The sequence below is a fragment of the Miniopterus natalensis genome, chromosome 9, assembly GCF_054644295.1.
Source record: "Miniopterus natalensis isolate mMinNat1 chromosome 9, mMinNat1.hap1, whole genome shotgun sequence".
Taxonomy (NCBI): Eukaryota; Metazoa; Chordata; class Mammalia; order Chiroptera; family Miniopteridae; genus Miniopterus; species Miniopterus natalensis.
This window is the reverse complement of record NC_142089.1, coordinates 52,431,558-52,450,789: the sequence shown is the minus strand read 5'-3', so window position 1 is coordinate 52,450,789 and position 19,232 is coordinate 52,431,558. Positions and strand designations below refer to the sequence as shown.

At 34.7% G+C, this 19,232-nt stretch overlaps 1 protein-coding gene across 1 annotated transcript in view; it reads left to right on the top strand.

The window, feature by feature from the left end:
- TTLL7 (tubulin tyrosine ligase like 7) overlaps positions 1–19,232 on the top strand; it is a 115,909-nt gene that overhangs the window by 94,337 nt on the left and 2,340 nt on the right. Inside the window, exons 19-20 of the mRNA XM_016220657.2 lie at positions 5,032–5,192; positions 11,331–11,501. Coding sequence (XP_016076143.2) covers positions 5,032–5,192; positions 11,331–11,501 — 332 coding nt within the window. The remainder of the gene's footprint in view (positions 1–5,031; positions 5,193–11,330; positions 11,502–19,232) is intronic.

Genomic DNA, 19,232 nt, shown 5'->3' with positions numbered 1-19,232 from the left:
AACAGAGAGGGGAAGACTGTTCCAAGCAAAGGAAGGCTCAGAAGAGAGATGAGGGATTCGGGTTCTTGCTTCCTTCGTTTGCATGTCCTCATCTCTCCAAATTACAGGCCTCCCTAACCTACTCCGCTACTCAGGACAAGAGCTTGCCTCCTTGGAGAGGCTCCTTTAAAACTGAAGGCAAAGAGAAGCAAAGGAGAATGTATGTTCCCAGGGCGGTGCTCTGGAAAAGAAAGAGTAAGTTCCTGGGTTGCCCCATCCATGCTAGTCTCACCAGTCTGGGAAATAACTCCGCAGGCAGAGATGCTTGGTGGGGCCCAAGAGGCCTGAGGATTTACCCATTTCCACATTGGAGGAAACAGGAGTGGAACAGAAGCATTCCCCACCCCTAACTCCCTGGTCTCTTTCTGAAGTTGTTACTTTTAATCATGGGTAGGCTAAGACATTAGACCATCATGCTTAAAAAATTCCCGCCAATTAAAAATAAAACATATACAGAGTAGTGGCCTAGGGAGTGTGCTTTAAGTAATGTACTTACTACAGTGGTTGGCATAGAGCAGGCAGACAAAACATGCTAGTTGCCCTTCTCTTTGGTTCATTTACGTCATAATGCATTTTATCAGAAAATGCATTAAAAAAGAAATGAATGAATAACACATAATCTCAAATGCTTTATCACTTTAAAGTTGAATAATTATTTAATAATAGAGTGTAATATTACGGTAAGGTTAAAATTCCCAGTATCGTTAATACTTTTTTATATCATTATATAGAACTCATATTTATTCTTTAGACCAATTTATGGGTTATCTTTGTTACTTTTTAAGTTCTTCTGCATTATGACTTTTTGCCTGCTATGTAGACAGTAGAAAGAAAGATTGAGAAATAATTTAAATTTACCATTTACTGCTAGTGTTGATTCTTATATCACATCAGTCCTGAGTACTGTTTTCTACATTCAGAAATATAGTTAAACTAATAGCTTAATATACAATTGTTTTAAGAAGTATGAATTAATGCCTGATATGCACATTACATTAGCATCATTGTGAATAATTCATATTAACATTCTAAAAAATTTCTCTTTGTAATTAAGCATTCATTACCTGTAATAACGCACTTTTCTGGGGCAGCTTTTTCACAAGCCACTTTATTACTGATTGCATTATCTCCCCTCGTCCTCCCCTGCAACTAGCACGCCCTGACCTGCTGTAGGATTTGCACTACTGCTCCCACTCCACAGTGAAAGAAGCTGGAACAGGAAGGGAAGGAATGCTGCTTCTTACATAATTCACTGTGAGAAGCTGCAGTTGATATTCCTCTATAAATAAAATGCTATTTTGAAAATTTTTTACAAAACTGATTTTTTAAGAAATGTTTATTCTAAATTTGCCTTGGTCAGAGAGAAAAAATAACACTTGTTTAAATATGGTTGTTTTAAAGAGAAACAAATTAAATTCTTCTTTTATCTACTTCCATTTGTCCATACATTTGTGCCTGTTGAAAGAAATCGTATCTTCGGCCTTGATGTTTGCAAGTCTCTTTCTCTTTTCATCTCTTACTTTCATATTTATGGGCAGCTTCTTTAATTAGATAAATGAAATAAAAAGCAAAAAGCTACCTTTGGTGAACTGAAATTAGAATAATTATATTTGTTGGTATTTACTTTTTAAAAGGGATTCATTGGAAATACTTGCATTGCACAAATATTAAATACATGTGAATTAGACAAGTACCTTTTTGGGGTTTACCAATTTTTAGGACCTCTAAATTTTGTCCGGAATTAGCCCTTGTTTCACGAGACTCTTTCATTATTTGTCTGTATATGGCCTCCTTTCATTTAGTGTTTTTAATGTTACTATACCATTTGTGAACCCAACACCCAAAGCAAAAGATAGGATCTTGGTAATAACCTGTTATCTAGCCAAATGACTTCTCTGCATCTCTCTGACTCCCTCTATCCTAGGTAGCCATTTTTTGAGTTAATGATTCACCAGTCCCTTGCTGGCTTTCTTTATATATTCTTATTATGTCTATATGTGTCCCCCATAAATATTTTAAAAATTTAGTTGTTTTTACTTGTCTTAAAAGGATTTCCAGTACTGTATGTAATCCCTAGTATGTATTTCTTTGACTTACTATTATGTTATTAAGATGCATTGTGTTGTGATGTTTCATTCATTTTGAGTACTTCACGGTAGTCCAAAGGGCTGCCTCTATCACTGTATTAATTCACGCTTCCATTGATGGAGAGTTGGGGTGCTACAGTTGTGAAGAGCTGTTTGAACATTCCTGTACATGCCTCCTGTTCTTACCCTATGAGATGGTTTCTCTTAAGAATAACAGTGCTGGGTCACAAGGTGTGCAAATTTTCAATTTTAGGAGATAATGCCAAGACATTTTCTGGAGCGACTGCAATTTGTACTCCCACCAACAATGTCTAAGAGACCATGTAGATGCCTCTCTCACCAGCACTTAGTTTTGTCAGACTTCTAATATTTTTTTAGTTAAATGGACATGAAATGATATGTCTTAAATTTTATTCTTTATATGTATTGGGAATATTTCTTCTTTTGTGAAATTCATGTTCATGTATTTTTGTCCATTTTTTTATATTAAGTTTTTGGTGTTTATATTAACAGTATGTTAGGCATTTATTATATATTCCTGATACTAATCTTTTGTTGGATGTATATGTTTGAATATATTTTCCCAGTTCATAATTTGATCTTTTTTCTTTAAGGTATCTCTAGATTTTAATTTTAATGTAATCAAAATCTATTAATCTTTTATGGTACATACTTTTTTTGTGACTTAGGTAATCTTTTTTTAACCCAAGGTCTAAAAGGTATTCACCAATACCTTCCACTAATTTATTTAATGGTTTATTTATTTTATTTTTATTTATTTATTTTTAAAAATATATATATTGATTTCAGCGAAGGAGGGGAAGACATAGAAACATCAATGATGAGAGAGTCATTGATCAGCTGCCTCCTGCATGCCCCCTATTGGGCAGCGGGCCTGCAACTCAGGCATGTGCCCTGACTGGGAATCACACTGCGATCTCCTGGATCATAGGTCAATGCTCAACCACTGAGCCGTGGTGGCTGGGCAGTGGCTTATTTTTTTAAATTTAAGACCTTACTCACTCTAGATTGATTTTTGTTAATTGAGTGAAGTGAGGATTCAACTTTATTTTTTTCAAAAAGATTGCTCTTTTACAAATCTCCGTTTATTGATCTAATTTAAATTTAACTTTATTTTTCTGTCTGGCTTTTTAAATTGAATTTATTGGGGTGATATTGGTTAATAAAATTATATAGATTTAGGTGTACAATTCTATAATACATCACCTGTATATTGTATTGTGTATTCATCAACTCAAGTCAAGTCTCCTTCCATCACCATTTATCCCCCCTATACTCTCTTCTACCTCCCCCAGCCCCCCTTTCCCTCTGGTAATTGTCATGATATTGTCTGTGTCTATGACTTTTGTTTGTTTGTTTGTTAAATCCCTTCATATTTTTACCCAGTGCTGCAATCCCAATCCCTCTGACAGCTATCTTTATGTGGTTTTGGAATTAGGATAATGCTGGCCTCATAAAATGAGCTTGGGAGTCTCTCTCCTCTTGAATTTTTTGGAATAGTTTGAGAAGGATACGGGTTAGTTCTTCTTTGAATGTTTGGTAAAATTCACCTGTGCAGCTATCTGGTCCAGGACTTTTGTTTGCTGGGATTTTTTAAATTTCTGCTCTAACTTCACTAGTTGTAATCTGTCTGTCCAGATTTTCTGATTCTTCCTGATTCAGTTTTGGAAGATTGTAGGTTTCTAGGAATTTATCTATTTTGTACAGATTGTCCAATTTATTGGCAAATAGATGTTTGTAATATTTTCTTACAATCCTTTGAATTTCTTTGGTGTCAGATGTTACTTCTCCTCTTTCATTTCTGATTTTATTTATTTGGGTCCTTTCTCTTTTTTTCATGATGAGTCTGATTAAAGTTTTGTCAATCAAAGAACCAGCTCTTGGTTTCACTAATCTTTTGTATTTTTTTTTAGACTTTATATTATTTCTGCTGTGATCTTTATTATTTCCTTCCTTTTACTCACTTTGGGCTTTGTTTGTTGTTTTTTTTTCCTTCAAGTTCCTTTAAGTGCAAAGTTAGACTGTTTATTTGAGATATTTCTTGTTTCTTGAGATAGGCCTGTAATGCTATAAATTTCCCTCTTAGGATTGCTTTTGCTGTGTCTCATAGATTTTGGGTTGTTGTGTTCTTATTTTCATTTATTTCAAGGTATCTTTTGATTTCTTCCTTGATATCATTGTTAGCCCGTTCATAGTTCAGTAACATGTTATTTAGCCTCCATGCCTTTGTGTGTTTTTCAGATTTTTTTCTTGGGATTGATTTCTAGTTTCATACCATTATGGTCAGAGAAGATGCTTGATATGATTTTGGTCTTCTTAAATTTATTGAGACTTGTTTGGTGTCCTAACATGTGGTGTATCTTAGAAAATGTTCCCTGTTCACTTGAAAAGAATGTATATTATGCTGCCTTGGGGTGAAATGCTCTGAAATTTTCAATTAAATCTATCTGATTTAGTGTGTCATTTAAGGCCACCATTTCCGTGTTGATTTTTCTATCTGGAAGATCTATCCACTGATGTCAATGGGGTGTTAAAATTGCTTACTATGACCGTATTACTGTCAGTCCCTCCTTTTATGTCCATCAAGATTTGCTTTACATATTTAGGTGCTCCTCTGTTGGGTGCATAAATATTTACAAGGATTATATCCTCTTGTTGGATTAAATTTAATCTTCTTAACTATAATGGTCTGACTTCCCACTTGCGTCATATACCAAAATTTTATGAATGCATAGATCTATTTCTGGACTTTTTATTCTGTGCTTTTGTTCAGTTATGAATGTGTGTATACATCTTTAAATTGAATATTTTTATCTTTGAATTTTAGACACACACATATATGCACCTAGATTTTGAAATACTTTGTGTGTCTTCTTTCTACTAGGTTTTGGACATAGTAAAAACAAGTATTCGCACAATTCTTCCACGCATCTGGAAGGGAACTGATGTCGATGAACTACATTTGTATCGGATTTTTAACCGGGTTTTTAATCGTTTACTATGGAGTCATGGCCAAGGACTGTGGAACTGTTTCTGTGATTCAGGGTAAGTTCTAAGTTATCTTTTATTATTGTCATTTAAAATATTTTACTGTTAATTATAGAGGGAGCTCAATAAAAAATTTGAATTTCTCTCTTAAAATATGAATTTTTACTACATGTAATTTTTAGTACTCAACTATAATTTATAGCAGTTAAATTGATTTAGATGAGATGATTAATATGAACACAACACCACCTAACTAATTTGAATTCAGGGAAGAAAGGTGGTTTTAATTAATGAAAAATCTCAATATCCATAAGGTTCTTCTACTGTTGCTTCTTTGTAGCAGACTTCCAAAATCATGGCTGTCCTCCTGCTCTTCTCCTGAATTTCAGTCCTGTCAAAGTTGTTGTGACTCATTATCATTTTAGCTTTAAGACACTTAAAACCAAACATTCCATACCTCCCTTTTATTTGGAAGCCACTTCCCTTTTGGACTTCCCTTAATCCCATTGTACAGGTTTAATATCTTAGGGACATCTACATTTCCCTTCTCCTTCACGGTTTGTATTCAGTCATCTGCTAAATCCTGTTAGTTTTGCTGTCACATTCCCACTGTGGCTATTCTAGATTGTTTTTCATTAGTCTTAACAATTACAAAGTACTCACTACTAGGTTATATAGTTTTGGAGATACAAAGTTGAATCTAACATAGATCTTGTCCCCAAGAAACTTTTAAAAAAACAGTAATAGCTAACACTGTACAACTTACTGTGTGCCAGGCATTGTTCTAAACACTTTACATATATTAAGTGATTGAATCTTCATAATATGACTTTGAAGCAGGTTTTCTGATTATCTCTATTTTGTAGACAAGGAAACTGAGGCATAGTTAGGTGCTAAGGAGCTAGTACACTAGGATTTAAACTCAGGGAGATTGGCCCCAGAGTTCATTGGTTGGCAGATGAACCAATAATCTCGACTTTCTCTAATAGACAAAATAAGATGTATACAAAAGTAATGATTATAAAAGAGACAAAGTATTATAGGATTTCAGAGAGGGGGAGCCTTTTTGATATAAGGTGGAATTAATTAGATTTGTAGGTATTTTTGCCTCCAATTTTTTATTTCCTTTATCCATCCTACTCTGTGTCATTCCCTAAAATCTGTAGTGATTTCCCTAATTTATCATTAAAGTCTAGACTTCTTATCTAGAAGTACAAGACTCTCTGATATACTGGTTATTTCTCATTTCTCCAGGCTTCTCTTTCATTACTCTCCTACTTGAACTCTGTTCCAGAAAAACAAATTCATTATTTTTCAAATATCTTAAAAATGTGTCCTTTCTTTAAGCTGTCGATGTCATTGAGTATCTGATTGGGCTGCTTTTTACAACTCTATTCTTCCAATCCCCTTTGCATTATTTAAACCCTATGTAAAGACTCAGACTACATACTTCTTTTTAAAACCTTAACTAATGTAGTTTGAAGTGATCTCTGAATGTCCTCCATTGACATATTCTAGTCATCTAGTACTGAATAATTTATAGCATTTGCAGACTTGTCCTCACCACCATAGTTATTCTTAGCTGCAATTCACCAACTTGGAGAACTCACAAGGTGCTCTGGGTTGTAATGAAATCTGAGAATAATTGTGGCTATAAAATATTTCTACGGAGACTTAAGTGAAACATTCGAACTGTACTCCGTGGCCCCTTAGTTGATGTTGAAGTTCTCTCAGTGTGAATTCATGATTGGAATTTTTGTTTGTTGAAACATTGTTTGGAATGCTATATATGAATCCCAGCTACTGTCCACCATGGACGGGAGTGAGACAGTCTGCTACTGAGATGGAGCTGATGGTTTTGAGTCCATGAGCTAATCTCCAATGCCAGACCCTAAAGATGCTCATAAAGTGGTGGTTCTTTGCTGTTAGAACTTATTTTCCTTCAACTATTTTGGTAATACACTCTAACTTAATTCAGAATTCTTTCCTCTTGTTCCTGGCACAATACTCCTCCCAGTTTTCTCTGCTGGCACATGTTACTGCTAGTAATGACAATGAGACTGACATTTGGTGAAGGCTTAATATTTTTACATATTAAATATTTTTATAATCACCATGACAATATTTTGAGTAATCTAGTAATTATTATTCTCATTGTACAGATAAGGAAATTGAAGCATGAAGATAGTATATAACTTGCCCAAGTTCTCATAGTAACCAGGTGAGCCTGGATTTAAATCCAAGTTGTCTGAGTCAAGAGCTCAAGATCTTAACTCTGTGCTTCATTAAGTTCCCTCTAAGTAGCAACACTATCAGTGGTTGCTAAGCTTGCTTTATTGAAAGTCCATAGCATTAGCTAAATCCCCAGCCCCCTGTACCAGGGCAGGTAGAGTGGGAGTAGCTTTGAATCCATTTCTTTAAAAACTTGGTGGTTTGCAGAGGTGGGTTTAATACCAGATTTTATTTTGCAGCTTTACACACGAGGTCCTTAGGCTTCCTCAATTTCATGAAGCCAGGTGGTGGTGTGTGTGTTTGATTCTCAGTTTGGACCCAGAATAGTTCTACTTATCTTTAGATCATATCTATTCAAATGTATACTCTTGAACTTTGGCCTAATAGCCTAGTAGTCATGGTAAAACTGTACTCTTAGTTCAATTCTAAAGGAAAGATTTTAATAAACATGCACCTATCTTTCACAGTTAGGTGTAAAATCTTGGAAAAATACAATCCAATAACTCTGGGCCAACTTGATTACTGCCTCTACCTGTTATCACCCCAATAATAAAACTATAAATGAACCATTCTCTGTCCACATCCAGAGATATCAAAGAATATGATAGATCTTTGTGGTAGATTTCTCTAGAATTGGCCTAGGGGTTTTACTGATGCATCAAATAGAAAACATCCTCACTCTTCTCTCTCGCTCTTCCCAGCTGCTGAAGTCCATGCTTAGTGACCCTTTTATCACACGCAGCCTCCTGGAAGTGTTATATTGCCCCACATTCTGCATGTGTTCTCTCCAAAGGAATAACTCTTGGAATTGCCCACTGTGTTTTACTGGAATAGCGGAAGTCTAAGTTTTCTTGGGACTCAAACAAGGCCTGAGAGCTTAGGAAGGGTGGCCAAGGCAAGTAGCACTTCAGCTGAAATTTGCAGAAAGTGGAAGACTAGGAATTTACTTGGTAAAGCAAAGAGGAGGGTACAGGGGCTAGTATGGGAGAAGGAATGCTTTGTTTGGAAAAGCCCCCTCTCCTCTCAAAACCCTGACATGTAAACCCCAGAGAAGAGAATCTGGTTAGCCCTTTAGCCAAAGGCACTTTCCTGTGGGAGTTTCTCATGTAAAAGCTTTTCTTTTAGAACCTTTGGGCAGGAGGAAATTTTAAGGAATATTTTAAGGAAGTCTGCTTCTAGGCTGAATTATATGCCTACTTGAAAATGTACATACAACATGCAGCCTATTTAGAATGATGTAAATCTTCATTTCAATGTGTTGTTGTTAGTACTTTTCAGCTCTTTCTGTTGCTTATGATCCTCTTGGCATAGTCCAGATTTTTGTAACCTTCCCTTTTCCCTTCTTGTACTTAACTTTGGGCCACTCATCCGTCCATTAGGACTTCTACCAGAGAAGGAGAAATAAATGAGTTTCACTTTTTAGATAACTACTTTATTAAATAGTTTGATGAGAAAGGACATGAAAATCATTGCATGACTGGATTATATGAAGCTCTTCAAGTCTCTGAATCTGTTCATAACTCCCCTTTCTTGGGGTAGTCAGTATTCTGTATCTTATTGGTATATTACTAACAAAAGTCATTTAAAGTCACTTTATTTCATATTTTTCTGAGGATTTGGGTGTGCCAGAAAGAACTTTTTTAACCATTTCGTTTTTGAACTCATGGATTTTGGTTCTCCCATTTCCTTGGAACTTAGAATCAGAAAGCAGGCAGATAAAACCATGCTTTCTTTGATAAAGGCAGTGGTATTTTTAATTATTTCTACATCCTTTACTTTCTTAAAAGTTTTGTATTGGCATTGAAAGTTAAGATACTGGCATTAGAGGAGCAATTCCCATTTCCTCCGCTATGCCAGGTGGTGGGTGGGAGGTGAGGCCTCAGTTTGAAGGATAGGTTTCCTTTGTGCAGAGTGGGTACCACTAGTCTAGCACCAAATGAAGCAAGTCCCGTTCATTCTCTTTTTTCTTCATGAGGGTTCTCGCGTGCTGACACTTAAATATAGAGCATAGAGTGGATTGTGGTCTTTGGCCTGTGATGGTGGACGCACCCACCAAGAATAGGTAAAGGACCTTGATTCATATGTTTATTTTAAATATTCAAGGAAGAATGAGAGAATGAGAAGCCAAAGCTGCTCATATTATAACTCACATATTATTCTGGGTGTTACATCAGATTAGAATGTTATAAAAGAAGCTCTTTTATCTTTCTTCTATTTTATTTGTTCTTAACTTACCTGTATGCTCCAATCCAGGAAAAGAAAAATTACCATGATGTGAGTCACTGGATAGTGGATCTAATTGAATGGCTCCAAAGGATCAAAATATAAATATATTCAAATGGAGAGGGGATGTTGGTGAGGGAGGTTCACTTTTGTAGAAATACCTAGAATCCCAATGGAGAGAAAAGTGCTAGGCAGACTGTAAGAACACAGGATACTTTCTCTGTGTGTTTATGTTTATGTGAAATTTTTATTTCTCTGGGCTCAGATGTGTAGGGCTTGCTAGATTGACTTATTAATTATAAACATATTCCCTAATTAACTGATGTTTTCCAGTATTTTTCTCTATCAAATTAGGTAAATTGGATATATACACACATATATAAATATATAAATATATATGTATAACATATCATATCTAGCATTCCTTATATTTAGTAATGAATTAAATTTTAGTTTTAGAGTTAATTTTATTAGCTTATTCTTAGTATATTATTGTTGAGCCCTGAACATCTCAAAACATGGAAGCAAATTTATTCCTTTTAATCTACTCATTTGAATCTTATGCCTTTTAAGAAAACCTGTCATTCACCGATGACATGCTGTCTTTTTGAGGCCATGTTTCTCCTGAAAAAAATAAACAGTAGCCTTTGTAATTAAAAATTCCTTTCTTCATTTCTAAAGCATTTTTAAAAATTCCAAAGATATCGAATATCCACAGGGGATTGAAAATGGAGTCTTTGAATTTCCCATCGGGAAGTATATTCCTTCAGAAAAATATTTTCCTTAATATTTTTTTTCTTTTGATAATCTCCTCTCTTCTCTCTCTGAGGATTAAGTGAATTGTTGTATGTAAAATGAGACTTGAACCATTACTCAGTCTCAAACCAAACTTTGCCCTTGAGGTTTGAAAAGAGTTTCATTTGCACTAAGGAAATAAGTTCTCTCTCTCTCCCTCGCTCTCTCCCCCTCCCTCCGGTGGTGATGGTGGGGGTGATGGGATTATGAGTGATGAGGCATATCTTGATTTGGGCCATGACAGTAAACTTAGGAATTATAAGTACACACACCACACACACACACACACTTCAGGAACGTGAGCAAGCATTCACCACCGCCTGCTTCGGTGTAAGCCGAGCGAGCTGAAGGAGAGAGGACCCTGCCTTTGGGACTGCAGTGAGGCAGTGCTTGTTGGGATAACATTGCTTCTAGCGTACAAAACCTGTGCTCTAGGAAGATCGTGGACATAATTACATCCAAAAGTGTTATGAAAGGTATGGTCATAATTGAGGGATCAGCCTAAATTCTTCTGGTGCGAAGAGGTCACAAATATCTTTTTAATTCTTCTTGTGGGATTATTAATAATGTAAAGGTAAATATAGCTCCCTGGGAAAATCTAAATTCCTGGAATACCTAACTTCTGAGAAATCAGCTTAGTATTTTACGAACACTTTAGTGCAGAGTAAATCCGTTTTCTTAGGTGGTATTGGAAGACCATCCTTTTACTTACCCACAGTTGGCAGCAGTGAAGTCTTGAAAGACAAATAGTCTATGGATTCTGTCATTTTTCAGTATCAAGATTAATTTCCAAATATGTATTTATTTTATACCTTTCAGCTGTCTGTAGTCACTTCAAATGTGTGAGTTGCTATTGTTCCTTATTGCTTCGTTGCTAGGTAAGTGATACAGCTGGTTGCCATTTTTAACAGCGTCGTGAGGTCATGTCTGTTTCCATGCCAACAGATCCTCTTGGGAGAGTGTTTTCAGTAAAAGCCCGGAGGTGACTCCTTTGCAGCTCCAGTGTTGCCAGCGCCTGGTGGAACTGTGTAAACAGTGCCTGCTAGTGGTTTACAAATACGCAAACGACTCAAGAGGATCACTCTCAGGCATTGGTACCGATTGGGGTAATTCCAGGTACTTGTTTATGTTCCCCAGACTCTGTTTTATACAATGCGGTTTAATGCCAAATGCAGTTTGAAATTGAAAGTCTTTTTGTTTATATGGCTACTGAAAATTCATACATGTTGTTGTCTACAAAATACTTTTAATTTGCAAAATCTATACCAGGACCAAACATACCTGAAGGGGATAAAAATAAGCTACATGTAAATGAGATTATTTGGTGTAAGTATTTTTGCTTTCAAAAGCCAAGAAAGAACAATTAAGAATGCTAATAAATTTAACTTATTTCCCCTGATAGAAATACTTCAACATTTATCCTTAAGCCTAACGGTTGAGAAGATACCTTTAGTTTAATTTTTATTGTTCAGTATGCCTCTATTACTCCCTTCATCACCAAACAAATCAGTAGGAGATGGATTTTGTTAAGTTCTATTTAAAACCTGAACTTTTGTGTTATCCAGTTAAAGTAGGTAATTTCTAAAAGCGTAAAAATAATATTGTCATTAAGTTGCAAAAATATACAGAGTAAACAAGAAATATATTTTAGCACCTCAAGACAATCATGGTTCCCATTAGAATAAAAGATGAGTAGGTGACTTTACTTTTAGTGTATGTAAGTTGTAGTCTCCTCAGTATGAGAGTAAACCATGACTTTGAAAAACTAAGTGATCTTGAGAGGATGACAGGATTCAACTAACAGTTGAATAGACAGTGAGGAATAGCATGACCAACTTCTGTTTATTGTATCAATTTAAAGGTATAGTGACATGAAAAAGTGATCAATGTAATTTCAATAGAATAAGATCATTTCAAAAAGTATAGATAAATCAGTTGATAAAATTCCATATGCATTCATGCTTTTTAAAAATGCTTTAGCAAGCTAGAAGCAGAAGATAAATTCCTTAATCTAATGAAGGATAAGTACAAAACCTACAACAAACGTACCTAGTGGTGAAATGTTGAATGCTTTCCATTTGAGATGAGAAACGAGCCAAGATTTTCTGTCATTACTACTTCTACTTAGCATTGTATTGGAGGTCCTAGATGATTCAGTAAGGCAAGCAAAAGAAAAGAAATAAAAGGCATTAGATTTGGGAGAAAGAACTAAAACTCATTACTAGCGTATACAACTGTGTTCATAGAAATTGAAATAAGTTCTACAAATAAATTATTAAGTAAGTTTAACAATTTTGATAAAATCAAAGTCAAATAAGTTATATATTTTCTATATCAACATCAATATCAACAGCAAGAATATGAAATTTTAGCTATAATATAATTTTTCAGCCGCATCAAAAAATAGCTAACTTAGGAATAAATGTAACAAAAATGTGTAACAAAAATATATATGCAGGAAAATGTAAAAAATGGAAAGATATACCTTATTCATCATCAGGATCAATATTATCAGTATGTCAATTCTTAAATGGTTTTGTACATCTATAAATTCAATGTAATCTTAATATAAATGTCAACAAAATTTTTTTTGGGAGGAACAGTATTTGACCAAAGCTTGTTCTAACATTTACATAAAAAAGCAAAGTACCAAGAATAGATAAGACACTGTTGAAAGAGAACAATAAAATGATAAGATTTATTAACTACTATGTACTCAGACTTATAATAGAGCTAAAGTAATTTAAGACATTGTAATATTGCCCAAAGGATAGACAAATAGACCAATAAACCATCCAGAAAGGCCATAAATAGACCCAGGCATATATAGAGACTTGATTTATGACTGAAAGGACAAGAAAGTTTGTTTTAAGCAAATGGTTCTGGGACAATTGGGTTTCTAAATAATAATAAAAAAAGAAACTACTCACATTATATACAAGTATCATTTCCAATGAATTGACTATACAAATGTGAAAAGCAAAACTAGGTTTCAGGAGAAAATATAGGGGGATATTTTCATCTCTTTGCAGTATGCAAATATTATAAAAAAATAGAACCAAAAGTGTATTTCATAAATGAAAAGATGAATTTTAATATAAAATTAAGAACATATGTTCCTCAGAAGTCCTTGAGAGGGAGAAAAAGCAAGCCATACAATGGAAGAAGGTACTTGCAATTCATATAACCTATTAAAGATTTTGACACAGATTGTATAAGAACTCCTACAAATTTCTAAGCAAAAGAACCCAAAACACTCCATAAAAAAATGGAGAAGATACTGGAAGAGGCTGTTTACAAAAAACCCAAAAAAATAAAAAAGGACCAATAAACGTTTGAAAGTGTTTAAGCGAATAATCAGGGAAATGCAAAACCACAAAAATGCTGCATAGCCAGAGTTAATGAGAACATAGAGTAATGGGAACTCACTGCTGGTGATAGTGAAAGTTCGTACCTTTTAATAACAGTTTGACATTACAGAATAAAATCTACTTTTTCCCAGGTATTCTATTATGAGTAATTCTAAGCAGAGATGTCTGAATATGTGCACCAAGACCATTAGAATGCTCGTAGTAACATTTGCTTATAATAGCTAAAATTCTGAAGCAACCAAATATTTATTCGTGGAAGAATGGGCACATTTTTGTAGTATTCACACAGTGGAATGTAATACACATGGAAAATGAACAAACTGCATGTACATATAGCAACATGGATGAGTCTCAAACAGAAAATTGAGCAAAAGAAGCCAGACCCAAAGGAGTACATGCCTTGTCCCATTTATTTAAAATAAAAAACAGGGACAACTAAATTGTGTTTCTGGAATGTGTACTTAGGTAAAAAAGGAAGTAATTGCCATAAGAGCCTGGGGAGTGTGTAACTTTATGAGAAGGGGAGTGTTGTAATACAGGGCTCTGGGGTGTTAGGAATGTTCAATTATTTAACGTGGGTAGCAGTTATATAGGTAATCATTTAATAATGTTAATTGAACTGGTCATTTGAGTTTTATTCACTTTGTGAATGTGTGCTATACAATGAAAAAGTTTTAAAAATCAAGTTAAATACATGGTACCATTATAACCTCAGGCTGAGATAGCTTAATACATCTGTGTCACAACAGGGATAGTCTTGCTAGTGAGGCTGATGTTCACAATGCATAAATAATATTTCACTGGCTCCATACTCTGTGAGCCAGGCATGGCAGAAACTATTGTACTCTTTTCACAGATGAGAAATATGAGGCCAGATTGGTTAAATGGCTTATCCAAATACACATTGCTAGCATATGGCAGAGGTGGGACTTGAAACTAGGGTTCCACCCCACGAAAATTAAAAGTTAATACTACAGGACAATGCATACCCGCTAATGAACAAAGTAAACTGATCAGCTGCCTCCTGCGTGCCCCCTACTGGGGATCGAGCCACACCGGTGTGGCTCAGTGGTTGAGGGTTGACCTGTGAACCTGGAGGTCACCATTCAGTTCCTAGTCAGGGTACATGCCCGGGTTGCGGGCTTGATCCTCAGTAGGGTTCATGCAGGAAGCAGCTGATCAATGACTCTCATCATTATTGTTTCTATCTCTCTCTTCCTCTTTCTGAAATCAATAGTAAAAAAAAAAGACCTAGAGACATTGAAGCATGCAACTGACTGACACATTTCAGAGGGAAAGAGGGGGCAGTGGGGGAAGAGATTAACCAAATAACTTTTATATGCATAACCCATGGACACAGACAATAGTGCGGTGAAAGCCTGGGGTCAGGGCGGGAGTGGAGTGGAGTAAGGGAAAAGGGGACATCTGTAATACTTTCAACAATAAAGAAAAATTAAATAAATAAATAAGGATAGCTATTATAAAAATACAAAATAGTAAGTGTTGGTGAGGATATTGAGAAGTTAGAACCCTTGTGCGTTGCTGGTTCTTAATGGTGTGGCAGCTATGGAAAATAATTAATCATTCCTCAAAAAATTAACTGTAGAATTACCACATGCTCCAGCAATTCCACTCTTAGGTATATACCCCAGAGAACTGAAAACAAGGACTTAAACAGATGTTCGTAACATTATTCACAATAGCTAAAAGGTGAAACAAGCCAAGTGTCCATCAACAGATGAATGGATAAATAAAATGTAGTAGATACATGCAGTGGGATATTATTCAGCCTATATAAAAAAGAGTGGAATTCTGATACAAGTACAATGAGGATGAACCTTGAAAGCATGCTAAGTGAAATAAACCAGAAAAGACCGAATATAGTCTGATGCTACCTACACGAGGCATGTAGAACAGACAGATTCATAGACACAGAAAGTAGAGGTTGTGAGGACCAGGAAGGAGGAGGAAATGGGGATTTAGTGTTTAATGGGTACAGTTTCTTTCTGGGTTCATGAAAAAGTTCTGGAACTAGATATTCGTGATGGTTTCACAACCATAGTGGATGTACTTAATGCACTGAATTGTATACTTAGGTAGTAAAAATAGTAAGTTTCATGTTATGTATATTTTACCATGTTAAAAAATTTTGACAAAAATCACAGTACAAGTATTGTGATGAACTTTATTTACCTTGTGTTCCCCAAACCAGGAAGCTGAGTTTATTCTGGGGGTATCATGGATCCTGGACCAGGAAAATCTCAGAAGGGTGGTGTAGCTTAAATATTCAAGGCCACTTCCTTACCAGTCTTGAAATGCTCCATCTTCTTGCCCTGACCTGGCAGCTCAGTTGACTAGAGCATCAGCCCCATATGCCAAGGTTTGATCTCCGGTCAGGGTACATACAAGAAGCAACCAATAAATGCATGAATAGGTGGAACAGCAAATCAATGTTTTTCCTTCTCTTCCTTCCTCTTTCTTTCTAAAATCCATAAAATTTAAAAAAAGAAGAAATGCTTTGTGTTCTAGAGATTGTCTATGGTCAGCAATACATTGGTACATGACAGACTAACCAATTCTACATCAAGCAAGAATTAGATAAATGCACATTTTATGTCTATATGCTGGATTTGTGAAGATGTGCAGACTAAGCCTCAGAGATGAGGTAGGGTATGTATGTGAAGCAAATGGAGTAGTCAGGTCTTTCTCCTTGGTATGAATTAGCTGCAAGTTAGCTATTTTTGTACATCAAGAGTAAACTAGAATAAAAATAAAGCTGTAAACTTTGCACATTTTTGCTGCTTTAATACAGACTCTTTAAATATAATCTATAAATCCACTTCCTAGAGATATTCTTTCTGTTAAAAAAAATCAAATTTATTATTTAACTTCATTGCAAAGAACATTTAAAAAATAATCTTTGATGTTCAGCTAGTGTGGGATCTCCCAAGAGAGATTAATGGAGATACTAAGGCAGATAATCCACCGAGTTTCCCTGTATTGCTTTAAAATATCCCACAGCGTTTGTTTTAGGGAAGCAAAGAGTTTCTTCCAATGTGATTTCTTCTGCTTTTTTGAGTTAATACTGAACTTCTTTTTTCTTAAAAAGGTTCATTTTAGCTTTTCTTTTTGCTTCTATTAAAAAGTGTAGGTTTGTGGATGCATAATATTTTTCTACTTTCTAGGTCATATTTCATATTGCTGAAAAAATGAGCATAATCATAGTATCCATTGGTTTTAAAATTGGAATTCATACAGAAAAATGACAACATAGCTGCTAGGAGCATTGATTCTGGAGCTAGACCACATGGGACTATGTTTTAGTCCTGGCTCTTCCACTTACCAGCTTATGTGACTGTGGGCAAGTCATTTGACCCCTGCATGCTGTAGTGTATTATCTATAAAATAGAGCCTATAATAGTATCTACCACGTTGGATTGTAATGAGAACTGGGTAATATTGTAAAGCAAATAGAATAGTACTGGGCACATAGAAAACACTATATTAAATAGTGTTAAATAAAACAGTATAAGTTAGCTTTAGCCCAGACTTTGTGTTTTTATTTTTCATCTGTGAAATGGAGAGATCTTTAACTCAAAAGGGTATGTGAATGTTATTGTAATGTCAGTAGTAACTATTACTTGCAAATTCTTCAAAAGAAAGTTGGTAGAAGTTACTATTTACTATGATAATATTCAGTGTAATCAGAATGCATTTTCAATAGAAGGTAAAATAACTCAACTACTACATATAGTAGATTTTGATTAAACATCTTTTTTCTTTTTTTTTTTTTTTTACCTTTGCCCTAGATAGAAAGGGTACCTTTTTCATGACAGAAGATATCAGATTAATCATTGTGACTCCACTAGTTCTTGACATAATAATTAATCCATATAAATTACTCAAGTGATATTAAGAAAATAATTTGTATAATCTGTGATGTGAGAATCCAATTGTTTCATTATTCATCACCCATTGTGCAATTTTGATTTAATTTGGTTTGTTTTATATTATTTTACTGCTCTATTAACTTAATGATTGGAGCAATTATTTATAGTTTGTGACATTAGGTAATAGATTTAGGGGATATTAGGTAATTCATGATAAAATGATGTCTATGAACATTATGGAGAATTCTCTCATTTTAACTTAATGCTGTATACAGTTTATAATGAATATATATTGTACAAAATTCATATCACACAACTATAATGTGATTTTCCATTGGTATACAGGTATAGTGATTATCAACATTATTTAAAGTAGAATAGGTAGCTGATAGTACCCTTAGCCCTCAATTTCTTCACATATCTATGTAAGTATATACTGCTGCTAGAAGATTTTAGTGGCAAGTGAAGAAAATAAAAAAAAAATAAATGATTTATGCTCTACCATTGTTTATTTTCCCAAGACCACTGCTAAATACAAATCTTCTATGGCTACTTCTGCTCTTAGAAATTCCTCATCGATGCCTTTGTCCTGACTTTACAGCGTGTCCTTCTCATCCTCACCAGGACTTACAGTTCTAATAGTGATGTTTATTTGCATTTGCTCATGTGGGTTTCCTAGATCCTTTCTCTCTAGACATATAGATTGGACCGACCTAATGCTAATCAAAGTTTCTCCAGAGGAAAACAGATTAAACAGGTGCACACTCTTATTTGCAATTCCTAATCCCAAATCGCTGAAACTAAAAAAAAAAAGTAACCTATTTATTGGCAAATCTGACCTGAATTGACGTGAAATTATTTATAGTCTTTATCTGATTTATAGTGAATATTTACATGTTTTACTGCAGAATATTGTTTACAGGATGCTGCCCCAAAGCCCTGATGGAGATGTTATACAGGGTGGGGAAAAAGTAACTTTATAGTTGAAGTATGTGAAACACAATTTATTCTTGTATTAATATTTATTATTGTAATATTTTCTATATGAACAACTGTAAGCCTACTTTTGACCTACCCTGTATATAGCATATACATTGTGTTGTCCTAAAATTCTGCAAAACTCATGTATTCTGAAATACATTTGGCTGCAGAGGTTGCATGTGACCTGTAATGGTGATATTCTGTAATATAAGCACTGTGTGGTTAAGAATATAAGATTTCTAATCTAGTTATGAATGTCAGTCTTCTTCTTTTAGATTACCTATAGTCATAATACATCAAAGAAATATGATTCAATTATAATTAATGGTTCCAACATCCTTGAAACAAACAAGTATGAGTTATATGGCTAGCTAAATTCTCATATCACGTGTTTTAAGACATATTTGACTGGCTCCACACATCATTTACAAATATTAATTCCAAATTAACATGAGCCACATAAATAATTTTTTAGCATATGAGTACAATGGCTCTTTATGGGATGTCTTGGAATAGTAAGATCACTTGTTGCTTCTATATTCAACCTTTTGGGTGAGGCTTTATGACCGTCTCCCTCCTTCCCCTCTTCAGTCTGGGAGAAGAAA